The sequence below is a fragment of the Halichoerus grypus genome, chromosome 8 (genome assembly GCF_964656455.1).
Source record: "Halichoerus grypus chromosome 8, mHalGry1.hap1.1, whole genome shotgun sequence".
NCBI lineage: Eukaryota > Metazoa > Chordata > Mammalia > Carnivora > Phocidae > Halichoerus > Halichoerus grypus.
This window is the reverse complement of record NC_135719.1, coordinates 109,195,167-109,215,096: the sequence shown is the minus strand read 5'-3', so window position 1 is coordinate 109,215,096 and position 19,930 is coordinate 109,195,167. Positions and strand designations below refer to the sequence as shown.

The window sequence follows — 19,930 nt, the reverse complement described above, 5'->3', positions numbered from 1 at the left end:
CTCCTTTCTGTGGCGCACAGCACTGCTGGACAAAGTTCACACCACACGGAGCCACGCAGAAGACCCAGAACTCCCCTTACAGAAGTCGTATGAGCAACAATACCTATCTTACCTTGTCCAAGAGTTGCAATTAATAACTGTGTTCTAAATTATGTTGATCTGTACGGCTAATGAGATCTGTTAAAGCGCAATGAAAATTAGAGCAAGTTTGAATAATAAGCATCCCTTTATTTGCTGACGCCATTACAAAAAACGGATTACATTAGCAACAAAAAAGTGTTTTCTTGAAGTCAGAGGCAGTTACTCCCCAAAATGTTAAGTAAAACAGTGTACAACATCAGTATTAAAATGTTAAATTTTATATTGTCTTTACCACTTTTGATCTTCTGAACAATTTTATTGAGCAAAATAAGATAAAAGATTACATGTTTATTTTATCTTCAGGAATGTAAAGGTCTAATTATTCAAACAGTTTTTATTATAAAACTAAACTCTGAAGGTGTCTACAGAGTTGGCTTTTTTTTTCTCTCTTTAAATCAGTAGTCTAACAAGGATTAGAAAAGACAAAACTCTGTTCAGTGTTTCTGACAAAGTAGAAAGGGTGAAAACATAAATAAGGCTTTAATTTGGCAAAATATAATACAATGCCTTCTGTTATCCTTGAATGAACAGTTTCCCAGTTACTTCACTCTGTAAAAGATCAGAAAGAAAGAAATTCATTTTAAAACAAGAAACAAAAGAAGACATTTGTCAAACACCAAAAATACATATTCTATTTGATCTAGCGTGGCTCTTTCAACTAGGATCAAAGCAATTATACTAATGGTAATCAAAAACGAGAGAGAAATCACAGGATTCAGAAGCTTTTGAGGTGGATTTAAAAATATGAGTGAAAACCTCAAACCAAACAGAATAATGTGGGGATTTAAAAATACTATTAGAAAATTTAAGAGAACATTGGGAATCCATTTTTATTAGTTCTTCTCAAGAAAATATAAAGCTAATAAAGTGGGTAGCACTGAAATTTACAACTCTCCCCCATGAATAAAGTTTCAGACAGAAATTTTCTGAGGTCATGGGAAGCTTTCCAAGTCAGATAAAATGACTATAAGAAATTAAACTTCAAAAGTCATTAGAGAGACTAAAAAGACTTAACCAAATGCAACATATAAATTCTGACTGGATCCTGGTTTGGGAAAAATAGCTAAAAAATACTTGCGGTATACTTAGGGAATTTGAACATGGGTTTAATAATGGATAATTTTATGTAACTACTGGTTTTGTTTTGATGTGATAGTGGTTCTATGGATTTGTAAGAGAATGCTTTTGTTCTTCAGAGATGCATTCCCAAGTGCTTAAGGATAAAATGTCGTATCTGAAAGTCACTTTCAAACGGTTTGACATTAACCAAATACGTATATACATGGAAAGAGATGAAGCAGGTGAAGGATGTGCGAGTGTTGCACTATTCTTTCAACTTTTATGTGTGAACTTTTTCAAAATAAAAAGTCAAGGGGAAAAGAATGAGAAAGTGAAAAAGCAAAGTTATCACTGGCTATCGTGTTCTCTAATTAAGAACAAGATTAACAGTGGATCAGAAAGTGTACACAGCCCACTGGTACAGGACGCTATTGAGTGCTATGTAAACACACCACCGAAAATGAAAGCCTGAGCTACGTGATAGCCAAGTGTAAAGTGTAGAAATAAAAGCTAGTTTTTATCTGGAACACTAATCCTTATACTTCAATACCACTATAAAAGAACATCCTTCTTTCAGAAACGAGAGACAACAACGTCGTAAAAAAACCTATTGGTCACATGGAATAGGGAGAGCAAATACATACAAAACACACACACAAAACTTCACCTCAATTTTTTCTGGATAACATTAAGAGCCTCTCCAACTCACTACTGACAAACAAAATACCAACTTGAGGACAAAGTCAGAATTGAAAACACAAACTATAAGAGGCTGGCAACAAAGGATTAGACAGAATGAGGAGGAAAAAAGGCAGCAAGAAAAAGAGGTCAGGGCACAGAATGCCTGAATTAGAGAAGAAAAGTACTGATTAAGAGTGTATGCATTGGGGGTGCCTGGGTGGCTCAGTTGGTTAAGCAACTGCCTTCGGCTCAGGTCATGATCCTGGAGTCCCAGGATCGAGTCCCACATCAGGCTCCCTGCTCAGCAGGGAGTCTGCTTCTCCCTCTGACCCTCCCCCCTCTCATGTGCTCTCTCTCTCTCTCTCTCTCAAATAAATAAATAAAATCTTTAAAAAAAAAAAAAAAAAGAGTGTATGCATTGGGCAAAGACCACCACAATTTAAATCCCAGCTCACCCAGTTACTAGTTGCATGACCTTGGGCAAACTATAGAACCTCTGTGGGTCTGTTGTAAAATGGAATAAAAAAACAAGTAATACCACCTACCTACCCAATGCCCTGGGTTGTTGTGAAGATTAAGCAAATGACCACAAGTCAGAAGCCTGCTCAAGCTTAGCGGGATACTCGTAAGTGCTGTTAAAATAAACTTCTTCCCTCCATAGGATTCCATAAACTGGTTCCAAGGGAAGAGAACCTGAGTGTTATGGTCTGAATGTTTGTGCCCACCCCTCCAATTCATATATTGAAATTCTAACCCCCCAATGTAATGGCATTTGGAAGTGGGGCCTTTGGAAGACTCCACCATCATGAATGGGACTAGTGTCCTTCTAAAAGGGACCCCAGAGAGCTCCCTTGCCCCTTCTGCCATGCACGGACTGTCAGAAATAAATGTTATTTAAGCCACCCAGTCTATGGCATTTTTGTTATAGCAGCCCAAACAGACTGGAGTAATGAAATCTTCTGATATGGTCAGACATACAGTTTGAAAACTTAGAAGACAAGCAAATATGAAAGAAACGTAAGGAAAAATAGATATCTGGGAACAAAAAAAAGCATACCATCAAGTACTAGTGCTGTTAGTCCAAAGCTTAAAAAAAAAGAAAAAAGTATCTTAATTCATACAAAGGAAGGTAAGAGGTGACAATCTTCTTTTTTTGGGGTGGAGGGATAGGAAATAGATAGGAAGACTTCCAAAAGAAAAGAAAGGTTAAGGTCTTACAAATTAAGGATATAAGATCAATACACATACCCCTACAGCTCAGAGAAATGCTAAGTAATGAATATTTGGATTTAGAATACTAAATAACTGCATATCATCATCCCATTTATGCCTTTTAAAAACTGTTTTTCCCTTATCAAATATGTATAGCATTACTTTAAACAATTCATATGTACCTGTGTACAGAAGTAAGAAGTAAGTTTCCTGACATCAGATATTAGCCTATTACCTACATTTCGATGATTAAACAAGCTATATTTTCAATTTAATCATTAGGCAGTAGTAGGTTTTTTTTGTTTTTTGTTTTTCTCATCCAATACAGGTACTAGTTTTAAAAGAATTCACAAGAGGAGTGCCTGGTTGACTCAGGTGGTTGAATGTCAGACTCTTGAATTCAGCTCAGGTCGTGATCTCAGGGTTGTGAGATGGAGTCCTGCGTCAGGTTCTGCACTGGGCACTGAGCCTGCTTAAGATTCTTGCTCTCCCTCCCCCTCTGTCCCTTCCCACCACCCCACCCCCCTAAAAGGAAATAAATAAATAAATGAATAATTCACAAGAGGGAGAATATATCGAGCAAAAATGATGGCTGAAGTTCAAAACTGCGTAATAAACATTTAAAGGGTACAAAGAAGGCTGTGGGGGCGCCTGGGTGGCTCAGCTGGTTAAGCGACTGCTTAACTGATCCGGGGTCCCTGGATCAAGTCCCACATCGGGCTCCCTGCTCAGAGGGGAGTCTGCTTCTCCTTCTGACCCTCTCCTCTCATGCTCTCTCTCAAATAAATAAATAAAATCTTTAAAAAAAAACAAAAACAAAAAACAAAGAAGGCTGTGGGAACCAAGGAATCTGTAGGGAGGGGTTACCACTGCCAATGCCGGGTAGAACCTATAGAATAAAGAGTTCTCAAGTGCCTAGCAGACCCTGTCTTCATACAATCCATTCTATCCAACCCATTCTGCCCTTCACATTGCACTGCTGATGCTCAACCACTTTTTCACCTGCCGAACTTGGACTTACATTCATTAGCTGACCAAAGAGTTATCACTTAGGGGAGCTGCCTGCCAAACAACAGTTCAGTTTTAGCTGTGTTGCCAGGATATACATATTTAACAAGTTGCTACAATTTCATAAATCAGGAAGAAAAAATCTGAAAAATAAAAGTGTTATACTGCCAACAATCAGTATAAGTCTCAAATTTAATAGGAAAACGACCAATGTGGAAATAGATTCCTAAGACTTAATATGAGCATACCACGTGTTTGGGAAGAAAAAGAAATATTAAAGAACACCTTTGAGATGCTGGAGAGATAATACCGACAAGGTTGAAAGGCACAGGGTAATAAGTAATCTTACAATTTTTTAGGCTCTCAGAAATGAAGCCCTTTTCTTATCACACCAAGGCCTATGGACTGACTTCAGCCTATTTAGCATATTTTATAACTACTTTCAGTCTCTTATATTAGAAATTTATACTTTCTTATACTTTCCGTATCAGGAAATCACTAATGACCTCAGCAAAAAGTTTTCATTGGAATGGCATTCTAGAGTACATGGAGCTGTTAATAGCAATTAAAGAAGTAGATATTATGAGAATAGTTTCTCATTTTAAGAATCTCTGTTAAACAGTGATGTAAAAAAAATTAAGGTGGGGGGTGCCTGGGTGGCTCAGTCGTTAAGCGTCTGCCTTCAGCTCAGGTCATGATCCCAGGGTCCTGGGGTTGAGCCCCGCATCGGGCTCTCTGCTCATCAGGAAGCCTGCTTCTCCCTCTTCCATTCCCTCCCCCCACCCCGGCTTGTGTTCCCTCTCTCGCTATCTCTGTCAAAATAAATACAATCTTTAAAAAAAAAAAAAATAAGGTGGTAACCTGAAGGAAGGTTAAAGTAAGACATTAGAGCAGGTTTTCAAGACTGAACAGAAGGAGCATGTGCAGGGAAGAGAATAAGGCTGAAGACATGGGAAAGAGTTACTAGCGACGCAGGAAGCAGATTATTTTCTAATTTAGAGAAGGGAAGTAATGTGGCAGAAGTTTAACTATAGGCAATGGAGAGATTAGCTTACCAAGGATAAAAGATTAAGGTATAATTATTTTTGCGGACAGGTTAAAAGAATGAGCTGGGTTTGTCTACGAAATCTTGTGGAGCTAACTGACCTGAATAGCATTTTAAAGGAGAGTTTATGCTAAGGCAGACCAGATGACAATCATTCTATAAAAGTGAGATAGAATGCCCCTATAACCAAAATGGTGATCCATCCAACTTTTCCAGGACACCTAATATATCTGGAGGGCAATAAAATTTCATAATATGGTTTGGTTAATGATAGGTTTATTTATCTTCAATTAAGACTCACTTTAGGAGTTAAAAAATGGGATTTCTTTGATTACCTTATAAGCAGACTTAAGTAAAAACTCAGTTTCCCATTTAAAGAAATTGTGATGACTTGATTTTCAATTCAGCATCTACTATCAGTAAAAATATTACAGTCACTTTATTTTACCAAGTCATTAAGAAAAAAAAAAAAATCACACAGACACTTTACCAGAACTAAGAGCAGGATCAACTAAAGAAGTAGTTGCCCATATTATGCAACAAAACCTAGGTAAACAAGTCATGAGAGAGTCTGTTTTTTAAGATCGAAGGAGGCAAAAACAAAAGGTTTTCCCCCCTCCAAGCTGCAAGACCAAAATATGGAAGAAATGGAAATAAAACTCCAAGAAAGCTAAAGCTGTCATCTGCGGGTGCTGAGAGAAAGAAAGAGGGACTACTTCCAGGAGGGCAATGGGAGCTCCCGTAGTCCTGGTAAACGCCCACTACAAATACACTCACACACACTCTGTCAACTAGCCGTAAACAGACAACAGTACTTCAGTTATTCTTACCTAATACCTGGTAGTGTTCTTTCTCCTTTGTGAGCTGTTGGTTTACTGCCTGAAGCAACTGCTGTAACTGGGTGACAGTCTGATTTAGACTTACAGACATTGTCTCCTTCTCAGAAGACTCCTAAAAAGAAGAGGAAAGTGATAAAAAACAACTCCAAACATAAGGAAAAGGCATTTGCAACCTAAAACAGAAAATATTTTATTGTTTTAAATACAAACATGAAAAATCTTGAAAATGACATAAAAATTAACAAAAACCACATACAGAAACAGTATTTGCTATCTAGTGATGCAAATTAGGTTGCACCAAAGAAAGCTATGTTATGTCACTAGGCCAACAAAGGCAAAAATCTAGAGCCTTGTTTAGTAGTTGTAAATCCATTTCTCCTTTCAGAAAAAAAAATCTGCCAGACACCAAAGGACAGCACATTTATAACAGTAAAAGTAAGCTCACATATATTGAGCCCTAAATGTTAGGCAGCACTGTTTTAAGTGCTACGCACTATTCTAAGTGTTTTAGATAGTAACGCATTTATTCCTGTCAACAATCCTTACAGGATTGGTACTATTATCATTGCCTTTCACAGATGGGGCAACCAAAGCACACAGAGGCTAAGGAAAGTTGTCCAAAGTCACACAGCTACTAAGTAGCAGAGTCAGGATTCAAGCACAGGCAATCTAACAAAGTCCACATTCTTCAGCAGTATACCATAATACTTCCAACACAAACATTACAATTAATGTACTATCTTACAAGCTAAAGTGAAAACAAACATTAATAAAAACAGCGCATTTCAGAGATAAAATATCTGGAAGAAAAGATGACCTTCAGTAAGAATGCAACATAACTGATGGAAGTACATTACAAAGGCGTTTTTTTTTAGTCAGAAACAGATCTAGCACATTTTTATTCTTCATGTAATTTACAAGGTAATTAGCCTAGAGATCTGGGGTAAAAGAAAATGCATACCATTTCTGGGGAAACATCACTATTCTCAATAACAGTAGTGTCTCCAGCAGCTTTTACTATTTTTGACTGGATAAGATCCAGCGACTTTTGAGCCTGTAAGGAAAAGCAACATGGTAGCCTCTAAATACTACAATGGAGTATTATGAGAAAAAAAAAAAGAGTGATTTTCTTAACATATTTTTTACAAGATTAAAGCTCATCTCAAAATACAATGGAAAGCCAATCTATTCAGTTTTTTCCTCCAAAATTAAAAGCTTCCTCCTTGACCAGATTAAAAACATATGCTGTTTTAAAAAGTTCAAACAACAGAGAAAAATGTATAAAGAAATTAAAAGAAGAAATAGCCACAGTTGATATTTAGGTTAACATTAGTCTAGATCACGTATCAGCCAAATCTGGCCACAGCCTGTTTTTGTATAGCTCACAAGCTAAGAGTGGTTTTTACATTTTTAAAGGGTTGTGTTAAACACACAAAGAAGGGTATGTGAGAGAAACCATATATGCCCCACAAATCCTAAATAGTGGCTTTGCTCTGACCCTCTTGTCCAGATCCCTCCTGTATACATACAAGTGCTAACAAAAAATTTGGGCAGAAAATTTCATATAAATGGGCTTTTAAGATACCTGCTATTTTATACTTGCTTGTTTTATGAAGTATTTTGCTAACTTTTTATATCAATAATTATTTATGTACATTTCTAATCAAGTGTTGCACAGTGTTTCTGGTCTACAGATAAGGGGCAGTCACTGTCTTCTACTGTTGCATTAGCAATCATAAATAACATGGCACATCCATATCTTTGAGCACCTGTTTAATATCCTTAATACCTGAGACACGAAACTGCTAGGCTAAAAATGCATGTTTTATATTGTGATCAAGAGGTCAAAAATTAAAATCACCTATCAAAGTAAGTCAGATTGCTCATCCTTGACAATGTATCATGAACCTACTTCTGAAACAAACATCGTGAGTTCACATTTTATCTACTGGTAACAGTAACGCCAAAATAATTTGAAGCAATTCTGGATTCCTACACTTATTTTTTCATCATGCTAAATGTACTCTTAATGGATTCCTAGACTTTTACATAACAATTAGAAGCTGTATCATACAAAACAAAAATATTTCTTTCAACTTTTAAAAAAGTGACATATTTGTTTTGCTAATGACTCCCACAAACACAATCATAGCTCTAAAGCAGCTTTGATAAGCATGTGACTTGCACTATTAAAACTATCTAAAAACAGAATTACAAATAACTTGCCATCGTAATGTAGAGAGTAAGAAATGTAATCTTAAAAACTCCCTATTTATATATGAGATTAAGAAAGTGTATTTCCACAAAGAAATAAATGAAAGGAACAAATTTCTGAAACATCAGAGGTCTACACATTTTGAATCTATAAAAATCAAAAGAAACATACTTTGTAAGCAACTACATAAGAAAATCCCAACAAAACAATACATGGATGTAACCAAATTTTTAAAAAAGAGTACCTTCAATTGCATTTAAAACTTAATCTATACTTTATAAAGCAATTACTTATATAAATGTATTGAAATAATGAAGCAAATTAAGAACAATCGAAAAACAAGCCAAAAAGTTTAGTTCCAAAAATGCAACTGTAAAACAGCTTAAATTTATAAACACGTTAATATGCAAAAAAAACAAATCCAGAATTAGCAGTATGTTTACTTAAGATTCAAGGCACAACACAGCATGATGATATGGCATCTTCAAGACAAGCAGTGTCTTACCTTATGCAAGTCACCAGCTACCTTCTGTCTTTCACTTTGTTCAGTTCTAAGCTTTGTGAGTGTTTCATTTAACTGTGTCTTTAACTGTAAAAATAAAGGAACACCACAATTAACTTAATTTGCATCCTTCTTTGATTGTGCTGAGACCTCTAGAAGAATGAATGAGAAAGAATGGGATTGCTAACAGTTATTATGCACAGTGGATTAGCCAATATGCTGCACCAGATGTATAGAAAAGCTAAGCAGTGGAGGTTCCCATCTGGAAAGCTAAATATAAGAAAAGCTACAGAAACAAACTAGGGTTCAGAGGAGAAAACTGTAAATGTAAAAATAAAACCATCACATTCCAGTAAAGTGCCTTTTAAAAGTATTACGATTCATAAAGTACTTCATTCATATTTAAATTAAATTAAAAGGCAAGTAGCCAGAAATTTTACTAATTAGTTTTTTAAGGCCTTCTGACCTATACAGTTAAGAGTCAATTGTGTAATATTTTAAAAGACATTGAATGGAAGATTACAAATCCAGTAAAATGAAAACTTCAAAAATTTAAATGTTGATCATCCTTTAAAACATCACTAAAGAAATCAATGCAAGACCACAAGGGCCTAATTATACAATATGCGATGTCTTTTTTTTTTTAATTTTATTTTATCATGTTCTGTTAAAGCGATGTCTTAAGATACAATTCTCAAGAACCAATTTGTCCAGTTATAAAGTTCTATAAACTCTAGTGCCAATATATAATGCCTCTTCTCATGATAAATGCTCCAATTAAATATGAATGAGGGAAATGGACTACACTGACAATAACTTTATTAAATTCATCAAGTTAATTGATTTTGCCTCACACCGACAGGCATACCATCCCAAACAGTTTCTGGAGATCCAAAAGGGAGAAATATAAGATACTAACCTTTCAAACTGGAGAAGGAATTAGTGAGGGACATTCCATTTGGAAATTTTATTTGGAGAACTCTCTAAATACCCAAATGCTTCAGTTTTTGCTCTTTCACTTAACTCTATTTAGTACATCAGATAATTATTCCTTTGACCCCCAAACATACAATGTATGTATAAGCAAACAAAATTATTTTATCTTAAAATGTGGCAACAGTTATCCTGAGCAAACAAGCAGAAAGACTAAAATAAAGATTACAAATTCAAGGCAAAAATAAGAAACAAGTACCATTTAAAATGGCCCCTTAACAGAAGTAAAGAGGCAAAAATACAAAGAGAACATTAGGCTGAACTCAACCATAATCCTATGGGTTTGATGCTACTGTTGGGGTCAGCTCTGACCAAGCACCAAAGTTAAAAGTAAAATCTCCAACAAACGGTGTTAAAAATGACTTTTTAAAAACACATTACAGGGTGAGGCTTATAGCTTGTAGCTATGGCCTAATCACAGTCCTGATGTGTGCAATATATAAGCAAGCATATGTATAAAACTAGTCACACGTTGCAGTGGCAATGATTCAATTAAATAAAATGAAGATAAGTAAAACCAAAATTTTATTTCAAAAATAAAGAGGGGGGGCTCTATGTGTACTTTTCAAAGAGCCCTCATTCCCATAAATCACTGCCATAATACAGAAGACCAACCACAAACGAATGAGTTAAGTTTTCTTTCTTAGTACACACAGCAGTACTAAGAAAGTTCCAAACTAGGCAGGGTTAACTTGGGGTAAGGAGAAAACTAACTACAATCTTCCTAGAGTTTATTCAGATACTTTCAATTTAGTCATGTGTTGTAACAATTTTTCAGTCATAGAAAGACAAAATGATTGTTTGAAACATACAATGAGCTAGTCATATTTATCTAACAGCTAAGCTTGCCAGGAGGAGTGTAAATTTCCAGAAATTTTAAGAATGGGAATACAGGGTACTCTATGTCATTATAAGGCATTTAGCTAACCTTAGTTATCTTTAAGTTTTAGAATTACTATGCTCTAAATGTTATGCTGATGAGAATTTCACAAGCTTTTTGTTATCTATAATCTATAGAAAGACCAGTTAAATTAAGAAGCTGGAATGAATTATTGCCCTTGAGTGAAGAATACGTATCTTCAACCTTCAATCATCTCCTTCCAGGTTAGAAAATAAGAGGTCCAGTTAACTATCATAACTCTGAGAAGAGAATCTTCACAATTTAGGCTATCTTTATCTATTTGTTTCACTTCTTTATTCACTAAAAATAATACTGTCCAAGGAATTAGGTTTTATAAAGCATGAATTTCTTTCTGGAAAAGAGTTGCAAGCCAAACATGCCATTGTTAGGAGCTAAGAAAAGAAGGATCATCTTAGGAGTCAAGAAAAGAAAGATCATCTTAGGAGTCATCAGAATACGAAGATTATCTTAAACTTACAAAAATGCCAAGCTAAAGATGTTAGCAAGGAGAAAAAGTTTGGATGGTTTCTCCACATGTCAACACAAGTGTTTTCAGAGCCTACTTGATACCCAGTGGAGAACAAGCTTCTTACCAAATTTAGCTCTTCATTCTGTCTTACTGCTTCAGAATATGAATCATCAAGTTTTTTCTGCAATTCAGTCAACAGATCTTTCAGCTGCAATGAAGTTTAGAGTTTAAGATTGATCTCCTTATGATATCCCATGTTTTGTACGCTACTTGGACGCTCTGCCACAAACAACTTACACTGAAATACTTTATCATTATTATAAACTTAATTTAAACTGAGAAGCAAAGTCAAAAAAATTCTGAGTACCTCTCTGACTTCTGTAACATAGGTAGATCGTTCAATTTCTGCCTTCTCTAGTTCCATTTCCAAATGCTCTCGTTCTCTTCTCAGCTAGCAACGCAACAAAGAAAAGTTAAATATAAGAATTCCTTTCATGATGCTCCCCCACAATGGAAAGTTACTACACTTACAAATATAACACAGTATCATCTCAAACACTACCCAAGATATTCTTAAAAGCGTAACAACTGCATCATTAAAGAAATCTTAAAACACAGATCTTAAGACAACGTTTAATGCTAAAAATGAGTCCACAGGTTGTAAGTCAAGAGATGAAATAACATACATTTTCAATGTCTTTATTTTCTCTTCTTAATCGCTCTAGCTCTTGTTCTGAAGATGTGAATGACAACTGCATCTGAAATGTGAAACAATTATATGACCAAGTAAATCAAGAATACAGAGCTTCTATCTTGTAGAATTTTAATCAGACTCTTCAGAGGTTTTGAAATGCATCTCATTTTAAAGCCACACTGAGTTTCAAAAGACCCTGAAAATGAAAGTAAGACATTTAACTTGATTTAAATTGTCGTCAAAACCTATCCCATTGGCATGATATTATATTAAGGCCCAGCTAGAAGTGCTTATTTTTTTTTCTTAACAACCAACTAGTAACTGGCTATATTTAATCCCCAAATGCATTAACATAGAATACCACCAGCAATGCTAAATTCTGCACAGGTTGGCCCAGGAAAACAAGTGAGCAACAGAGGACACTCTTTACTTTCCCTTTATTGTAATATATTTTTATTAAAGTATAATTGGCATATCATATCCTGTTAGTTTTCGGCGTACATTATAGTGATTCCATACTTTCATACATTACAAAATGATCCCCACAGTAAGTCTAGTTACCATTTGTCACCATACAAAGATGACTACCACACAGATGACACTCTTTACCACAGCCAAGTAAATGGGAGAAAAATTAGGACTGCCCAAGAACATTCAGATCACATGAACAGAAGGACTCATTAACTTTTTCTTGAATACTATATCATGGGTCACATATCAACATTGCAAAGCTTGCTCTGAACCCCAAATTCTTTGCCTTATTTTATCGCATAGTAGTTCTACAACTTCCAAAGCATTTTACATTCTAGATCACTACCTTAAATCACACCCTAAACTACTGATTCTCAAACTTGGGTGGGCATTAGAATCAGTTGTGGAAGCTCTTTAAAACACAGACTGCTGTCCCCACAGAGTTTCAGATTCAGAAAATCTTGGGTGGGGCCCAAGAACGAGCATTTCTAACAAGTTTCCAGGTTCCTGATGCTGCTGGATCCAGGGCCCACACTCTTGAGAACTACTTGCTCTATGCTTTTTTAGATACCTGTTTAATAGTCTTCTGTGATTCATCAACTTTAACTTTCCATTTATTTTCTTCTTGTTCCACACTTCTCTGTAGCTTCTGTAAAATTCCTTCCTATGGGCAAAAGTATAGTTGTTTTGAAAAATTCATGTTCTAATGACAAGATAAACTATTTAAGCCACTAAGGAATAAGTTAATAATTTAAAAATAAAACCAAAATGTAGATTAAAAATCATTTCCTACTGTTTCTGCTAGGACGGATTTATATTTTTCACACTCGAGCTGTAACAATGTGTGCATTTCATCAGCTTCTTTCAACTTGTGCTCTAGAACCTACAAAGAATGAAATAAAGAAAAATTCTCTAGTTTTACCAGTTTTGTGTGCTTCAAATTTGTTGCAATATTTAATGGTATGACAAATGGTTTCTAACTGTTTTATAGTGAGACACTACATTTCAACCTTCTTAAGCAGCAATCAAGTTCAATAACCTTTTTGGTCATTCAGTCTTTACTAATAAAACTTCCTGAGTCTGATTACTACAAAATATATTACACAATTTATAATAGGCTTATCACTCTTTAGCAGGATGGTAAAATCAAAGCAGAACCACACGTGAAGTCAAGTCACAACACCTATGCTACACACATATGGAAAAGAGGATTTTATTCATGCCACTTGAGATACAAAAAAATCTTCCAAATTTTAGCAAAGATAAAAACACATCTAGATTCTGAACACTCTTAATGAGGTATCGGGGGATACTTTAGCAAACCAGTCAGTTTCTACCTACCTACCTCAACTGATCTTTACTTTTTAAACCCAGGCTAAAAAGAGAGTAAGAGATAGTTAAATATACAGTTTTAGAAATGATTACGATACAGAGTTAAAGAAATAGCAAACATTAGCTTTGTATACTTATCAAATGCAATGAAGACTTATAGCATTTCTATCAAAATTTATACAAAATGAAATCACCTTCTTACACTTTCTCAAAAGGTCATTATTATTCTACTCATAATATGCACTTTATCTTTCCAAGCTCTTAAAGACAATTCTGATTTACTTCTTTCTTCCATGTCTGGTTACAACACAGATACTTCATTTCTTGAACTAACCTTAACCTCCTCTGAACCTGAAGTTTCAGCCACACATTCTTTTGCCTTCTTTTCAAATCCACGCAACCATTCACTATAACTCTGTAAAAAAGAAAAGTCAAAATAACCAATTTCCAAAAATATCTAAATGAAATAAGTAAAACATTTGAAACAACCAAATTAGATGACTATGAAAAAAAGCCTACAGACAAACACCACCTTTCTGGAAATTTCAAAGAACATAACTGCTGCATAAATTGTACCTACCCCAGCCTTGAAAATAAACACTGAAAATACACCTCTGTATTACCACCAAAATCACATCTTATTTACCTTGACCAAGGATATCTGCAATTGAACTCTGGACTTATATATAGAGATCTGGGCTCACTTAATTCCAGCCTCTACCACTTACTAGTGCCAGGACGAGTACATTCAATCTTTAAAACAGAGAAAACTGAAAATAAATTACTTTCAAAACTTTTCTCAGGTAAACCATTTCTCAAAAACTAAGTATTCTGAGTTCATAAACTAATAAAGTTCAAATGAAAATACTTTATTCAGAGGATTTCAAACACTATGAAGGTGTTCCAGGGATTCTGAAAATACTTCGAAATAAATACATATAATGAAGTGTTTTTAAAATCATAATGGGAAGTGGTAAGAATATATAAACATTTACTTATTTAAAACCAACAAAGGGACACCTGGGTGGCTCAGTTAAGCATCTGCCTTTGGCTCAGGTCATGATACCGGGGTCCTGGGATTGAGCCCCACGTCAGGCTCTCTGCTCGGCAGGGAGTCTGCTTCTCCCTCTCCTCACCCCTACCCCTGCTCGTGCTCTCTCTTGCTATCTCTCTCAAATAAATAAAATCTTAATAAATAAATAAATAAAACCAACAAAAACTATTTGTGCTGACAGGTTAGCTGATGCAAACACAAGGCATACATATATATATTTTGGTTTTAGTCATTCTAGATTTTAGAATAAATGATGCTACATTTTTGATGCTCCTTGTCCAAATTTTAAACTCTGATAGAGTATTTGTTAGATACTTAAAAGAGAATAAAAGGAAATTTGATTTAAACCCTTTGGTTGAGTTTACTCCAAGAAAAAAGAACACATGAAATTTCTATTAACTGCTCAAACTTAAAGTTTTAAGTATATGGCTGAATCAGGATTCTCTATACTCCATCAAGTAAGAATAAAAAATAAATATAGCTGGATGCTGAGATCACCCCAAAGTACAAGACCCCATAGTACCAAGTGGTCAAAAAAGCCTATTTTTTAAAATTTATTTATTTATTTTTGAGAGAGTGAGAGAGCCAGTGAGCGAGCAATCACGTGGGGTGTGGGGAGCAGAGGAAGAGAGTCTTAAGCAGACTCCACACTCAGTGCAGAGCCCAATGCAGTGCTTGTTCTCACGTCCCTGAGATCCTGACCTGAGCCAAAACTAAGAGTCAGACACCTAACGACTGCACCATCGAGGCACCCCAAAAAATTAATTCTCACATTATAAATTTGATCCAAGACTAAACGTATACCATTAAAATTCTACTTAGCTTCAAATACCGGAATTCAATAAAAGTTAAAAGTCAGCTGAAAAGATGATTTAGTTGCTTAAAGTTTCGAAACATTCCTCTAGGTCATATAGTTTAGATCTCTCCTATACTGATTTGCTTAGCAGAAAAGCAAAAGAAAACAGTAAAAAGATTTTACTTCATGTGTAAAATTCCTTTTATATCTACTGACTATATTAACTTAAAAACAAACTTAACATTGTTTTATCATCGTAAATTAAATAGATTATCCTATCCTTCACATTTCAAAAATCTAAAAATGCTACACTTTAGTAGAGTTAATATACTTCTCAAATAACAGACTACCTGCAGAAATATTCAACTTTTAACAAGTGGATGAAAAAAAGCCAAATATCATCAGCCAAGTCTTATGGTGATTTATAAATATTTATAGTGCCAAAAACTGTATGGCTGTTGAGGGTAATATTGCCGTTAAGAATGAGTCTATTACATTAAGAAGAATTTTTTATGCTGGTGATTTTACACAATTTTTTTTATTTAAAGATTTTATTTATTTATTTGACAGAGAGAGACAGAGAGAGAGAGGGAACACAAGCAGGGGGAGTGGGAGAGGGAGAAGCAGCAGGGAGCCCGATGTAGGGCTCGATCCCAGGGTCCTGAGCCAAAGGCAAACGCTTAACAACTGAGCCACCCAGGTGCCCAGATTTTACACAATCTGTAAAGAATAGATATTATAATTACTCACTCTCTCGGCTCAATACTGCCAAATAAATAAATCCAATTTTATTTCCATTAATAAAATTATAAAGTAGGAATAAAGAAATAAAAACAGGTCATGGCCACAAAAGAAAAAATATGAAATAAATAGCAACCCCTTTTTCTAGGCTTCATGTAAGACCAGCACTAGAACTAACAGTGTATGCTTAAGTCTGTCCAGTACAAGCTGTCTCATCAGTTGAACCCACAGAGGTAGACATTTACTATAGTGATCAAACCTGAATGTATCCGCAACAGTTACAAAGGAAACTAAAGAACTGTTGCTTCTTGTACAAGTTAAATGTAGATACAATCTGAGAGCAACAGCTAAACTCAGACTACACATAAAACAGACTATTAAATTTACTTATACCACACACCTAGCACCCATAGAAAGAACGGCCGAGAGCTCCTTGGAGAAACAGCTGATTCTAAGTTTGGAGCAGAAAATGTAAATAATAAATCAAAAACATCTTGTTATACCACAAAGCAAAGAAGCTGTGAGAGTTTAGCAGTGCTGTGTCAAAAAGGATTTGATAACCAGCCTAAATAAGTTCCAATGGGCCAAAGAAAGAAAAGCAGACATTTTTAGACCTCATGATAGAAGTGCACAACACCACCATGAAGAAGTCTTGCCCCACTCCATCCTACCTCTAAAGTACTGAACCTGAATCTCATCAGGCCTCTACTGACCACCAATTTATGGGATATAAAAGGTACAGAGAACACACTGACACTACAGGGATGCAGTCAGTTAAATCCAGACTGGGAAATTTCTTATGAAACCATTAGGTTTAAAAAAAAAAAGGTGGCGGGGGGGGCTGGGTGGCACAGTTGGTTAAGCATCTGACTTGATTTCAACTCAGGTCATGATGTCAGGGTCATGAGATTGAGCATCACATTGGGCTCTGCGCTGGGTATGGAGCCTGTTTAAATTCATTCTCTCCCTCTCCAAAAAAAAAAAGAGGGGGAGAGGGGGATGTTGCTGACATACAGAGGGATCCATGGAATCAAAAGGATTTAAGAGACCGCTTAAACCAATCACATATTGACCTTACCTAGGTCCTGATAACAACAAACTACAGTATGTGGTTATTTCATTAAAACTGAAAATTTATATGACAAAAGGGAGAAATGCATTGACAAAATGTATGAAATTAAGGATTTTTAATGTAATTTTTAAAGGAATCCTTATCTTTTAGAAATACATACTACAATAATTACGGATGAAATGCTCTGATGTTTGACTTCCTTCAAAATAATCTAGGAAGTGGTAAAACAAGACTGTGTACTGCAGGCTCATTATACTATTCTTTCTACTTCTGAGTGTTTATACAATTTACCATTAAAATAAAATTTTAAAGAAAGACCCTACAACACCATTTTAGCAAACTACATGCACTCTCACTGGCTTTCTCTGCTCTCAAATATTCACTGTAGTAATTCTCTGAATCAAAGCAACTTTTCTCTCTCACTTAACCTGAAGTAAAGCAAGCTGTTCTGTATTATCTTCAAGGCTTTCTTTAAAGAAGTTAACAGGTGACCAAAATCTTGAGCTTTGAAATGAAAGAAGCCTGGTTCAAAGTATTAAACACATTTAATTAAAAAATGAAGTGTTCCTAAAACTAAATGCAATCATTTAAAATTAAGCTCTATTTGGGGCGCCTGGGTGGCTCAGTCAGTTAAGGGTCCAACTCTTGACCTCAGCTTAGGTCTTGATCTCACCATCACTGAGTTTGAGCCCCATGTTGGGCTCCATCCCCAGTGTGGAGCCCACTTAAAAATAAATATATAAATACATGAAATTAAAATAACAAAATTATGCTGTTTTGAATAAAGCTATTAAAAACATAACTGGCCTATTAAACATTAATATTTCTTTCCCAAATGTTTACAATCCTCTAAATAATTTTATATTTCTATTATGTAAATTGTTATGTAAATATATTTATATTATGTAAAATTTATAGCATACAACAAAAGTATCAGTTGAATAAACAGAAATGAGTTTTGCACCAAGTTATTTATCTTACCTACTCAAAAGCACCCCATATTAACAACAGAAAAGATTAAGGAATAGATGTACTTCTAAACCAAGTGTAGAATGCAAATGCTGCTTATTCACAACTTCCTTAAGTAATGGTAAAGAGGACTTGTTTAGAGAAATAATGAATCAATCTTACCAAATTCGGAGGAACAGACACCTTTGGAAATAATTTTTTGAGAACTTCTTTAGCTTCTAATTCAATTGCTTCCACATGTTGTTGTCTTTCCTAAAGCAGAAGATGAACCAAGTCAAACTTACAAGATTGTAGAATTAAAAAAAAAAAGTCTTTTAAGCTCTAAGGGAGGAAAAAGTCACAGTATTTTAAAAATTCATCTTAATACTGACAAAAGCTCAAATTTATTTTGAAAATGTTAAAATGCTTCCATAAGAAAAAATCTGCAAAATCTCTAAAGCATCCTAAATAACGTCTCAAGTAAACCAAGGTAGTATCTGATAATACGGACATTTTCCTTGCTGTTAGAAATCAAGTGATTTGCCCTTCTAGAAACAATGCAAAAAACAAACAAGAACAAAAAAATTAAAAGTACACTTCCTAAGCTAAAACTTAAACTACATGCAAAAAAAAAAAATCTACCTGGGCAACGTAACTGAGGCTTACTGGCTGGCAAATCTCTATAAAAAAAAATGCATCACTGATGGACTGTAACACCATGGGATTAAAATGGCAACTTTCACATTTCCAGCTTCAAGGTCAAGTGACATTACAAAGAAAAAAAAAAGGCCATCAAAATTTGATGGGTGGTACATATGAGAAAAACAGGAAAGAAAGAGGAAAAACTGATGACAATTAATTCACCAATACCAAGCATCAAGAAGACTAATTCTGACACTTACAGGGACTCTTGTCAGCTGTAAATTTAAAGGTATTACAAATGCATGTCTAAATTTGGTGATTTTAAAACCAACTATGATGGATATCAATTATTAACTCAAAATCATGGTTTGTCAAAATTAGGGTAATGACTTGATCACACGCAAAATAAAAATCTAATAGTCCAACTACCTCTACAAAATTAAAAAAAAACGACACCCAAAAAATGCACATTTAAACCAAGCCAAGAAAAAAACACTTGTGAAGTTCAACAGGTGACAAGAAGGCAAGCGAGCTAGCAACATCTCAACCTTATCTTTCCCGCACCATTTAAATGTGACCTTTGAAATCCATTACTGATTTAAGATGCATACACATCAATTTAGAAAATCTAAACATGAAAATCTAAAATTACACAATAAAAAGCTAGAGATTAATCACATTCTGAACACACACAAAAAAACTTAACTTTATTCAAGATTAGTGGCAGTATTTTACTAGATGTTTTAATGGAGTGTTTTCAGTGATTCAATAAAGTCCACTATTTTTTCAGAAATACACCTAACTGCCTAAGATACATTCATTCAAGGAAAATGATTTACTGCTAATTCAGAATTAATTCACAATTAAGAGGTCATTTTTATCATCTGACCATAGAAGTGGTAGAACAATCACTAAAGAAAAACAGGAAGAGAGCACTGTGCAACAAAGTTTTTTGGAAAACTTTCCAAGGGAAAAAGAATCTAAGTAAAAGAAATGTGCCTAATTTATAACAAGAGGCAGAAAAATGAGAAGTTAATTTTGATTTGTACTAATTTTGCTAAAAAGTTTCCATCTAGTTTGGTAGTTTGGTTGTGGATAGCACTTTCCATTCCACT

The 19,930-nt window shown here is 34.8% G+C and overlaps 1 protein-coding gene across 9 annotated transcripts in view; it reads right to left on the bottom strand.

Moving 5' to 3' along the window:
- Positions 1 to 207: 207 nt before the first annotated feature.
- The window catches only part of KTN1 (kinectin 1), a 107,722-nt gene continuing 87,999 nt past the window's right edge, over positions 208 to 19,930 (bottom strand). For 5 of the 9 annotated variants that reach the window (XM_036113889.2, XM_078053743.1, XM_078053740.1 and 2 more), the window contains 11 exons: positions 18,357 to 18,446; positions 13,897 to 13,977; positions 13,024 to 13,113; positions 12,802 to 12,894; positions 11,752 to 11,823; positions 11,433 to 11,516; positions 11,190 to 11,273; positions 8,706 to 8,789; positions 6,947 to 7,039; positions 5,977 to 6,097; positions 208 to 690 (listed from right to left, as the gene is read on the bottom strand). In XM_036113889.2, coding sequence (XP_035969782.2) covers positions 686 to 690; positions 5,977 to 6,097; positions 6,947 to 7,039; positions 8,706 to 8,789; positions 11,190 to 11,273; positions 11,433 to 11,516; positions 11,752 to 11,823; positions 12,802 to 12,894; positions 13,024 to 13,113; positions 13,897 to 13,977; positions 18,357 to 18,446 — 897 coding nt within the window. In that variant the 3' untranslated portion in view covers positions 208 to 685. The remainder of the gene's footprint in view (positions 691 to 5,976; positions 6,098 to 6,946; positions 7,040 to 8,705; positions 8,790 to 11,189; positions 11,274 to 11,432; positions 11,517 to 11,751; positions 11,824 to 12,801; positions 12,895 to 13,023; positions 13,114 to 13,896; positions 13,978 to 18,356; positions 18,447 to 19,930) is intronic. The other 4 variants (XM_078053742.1, XM_078053746.1, XM_078053744.1 and 1 more) reach the window with 1 other exon arrangement.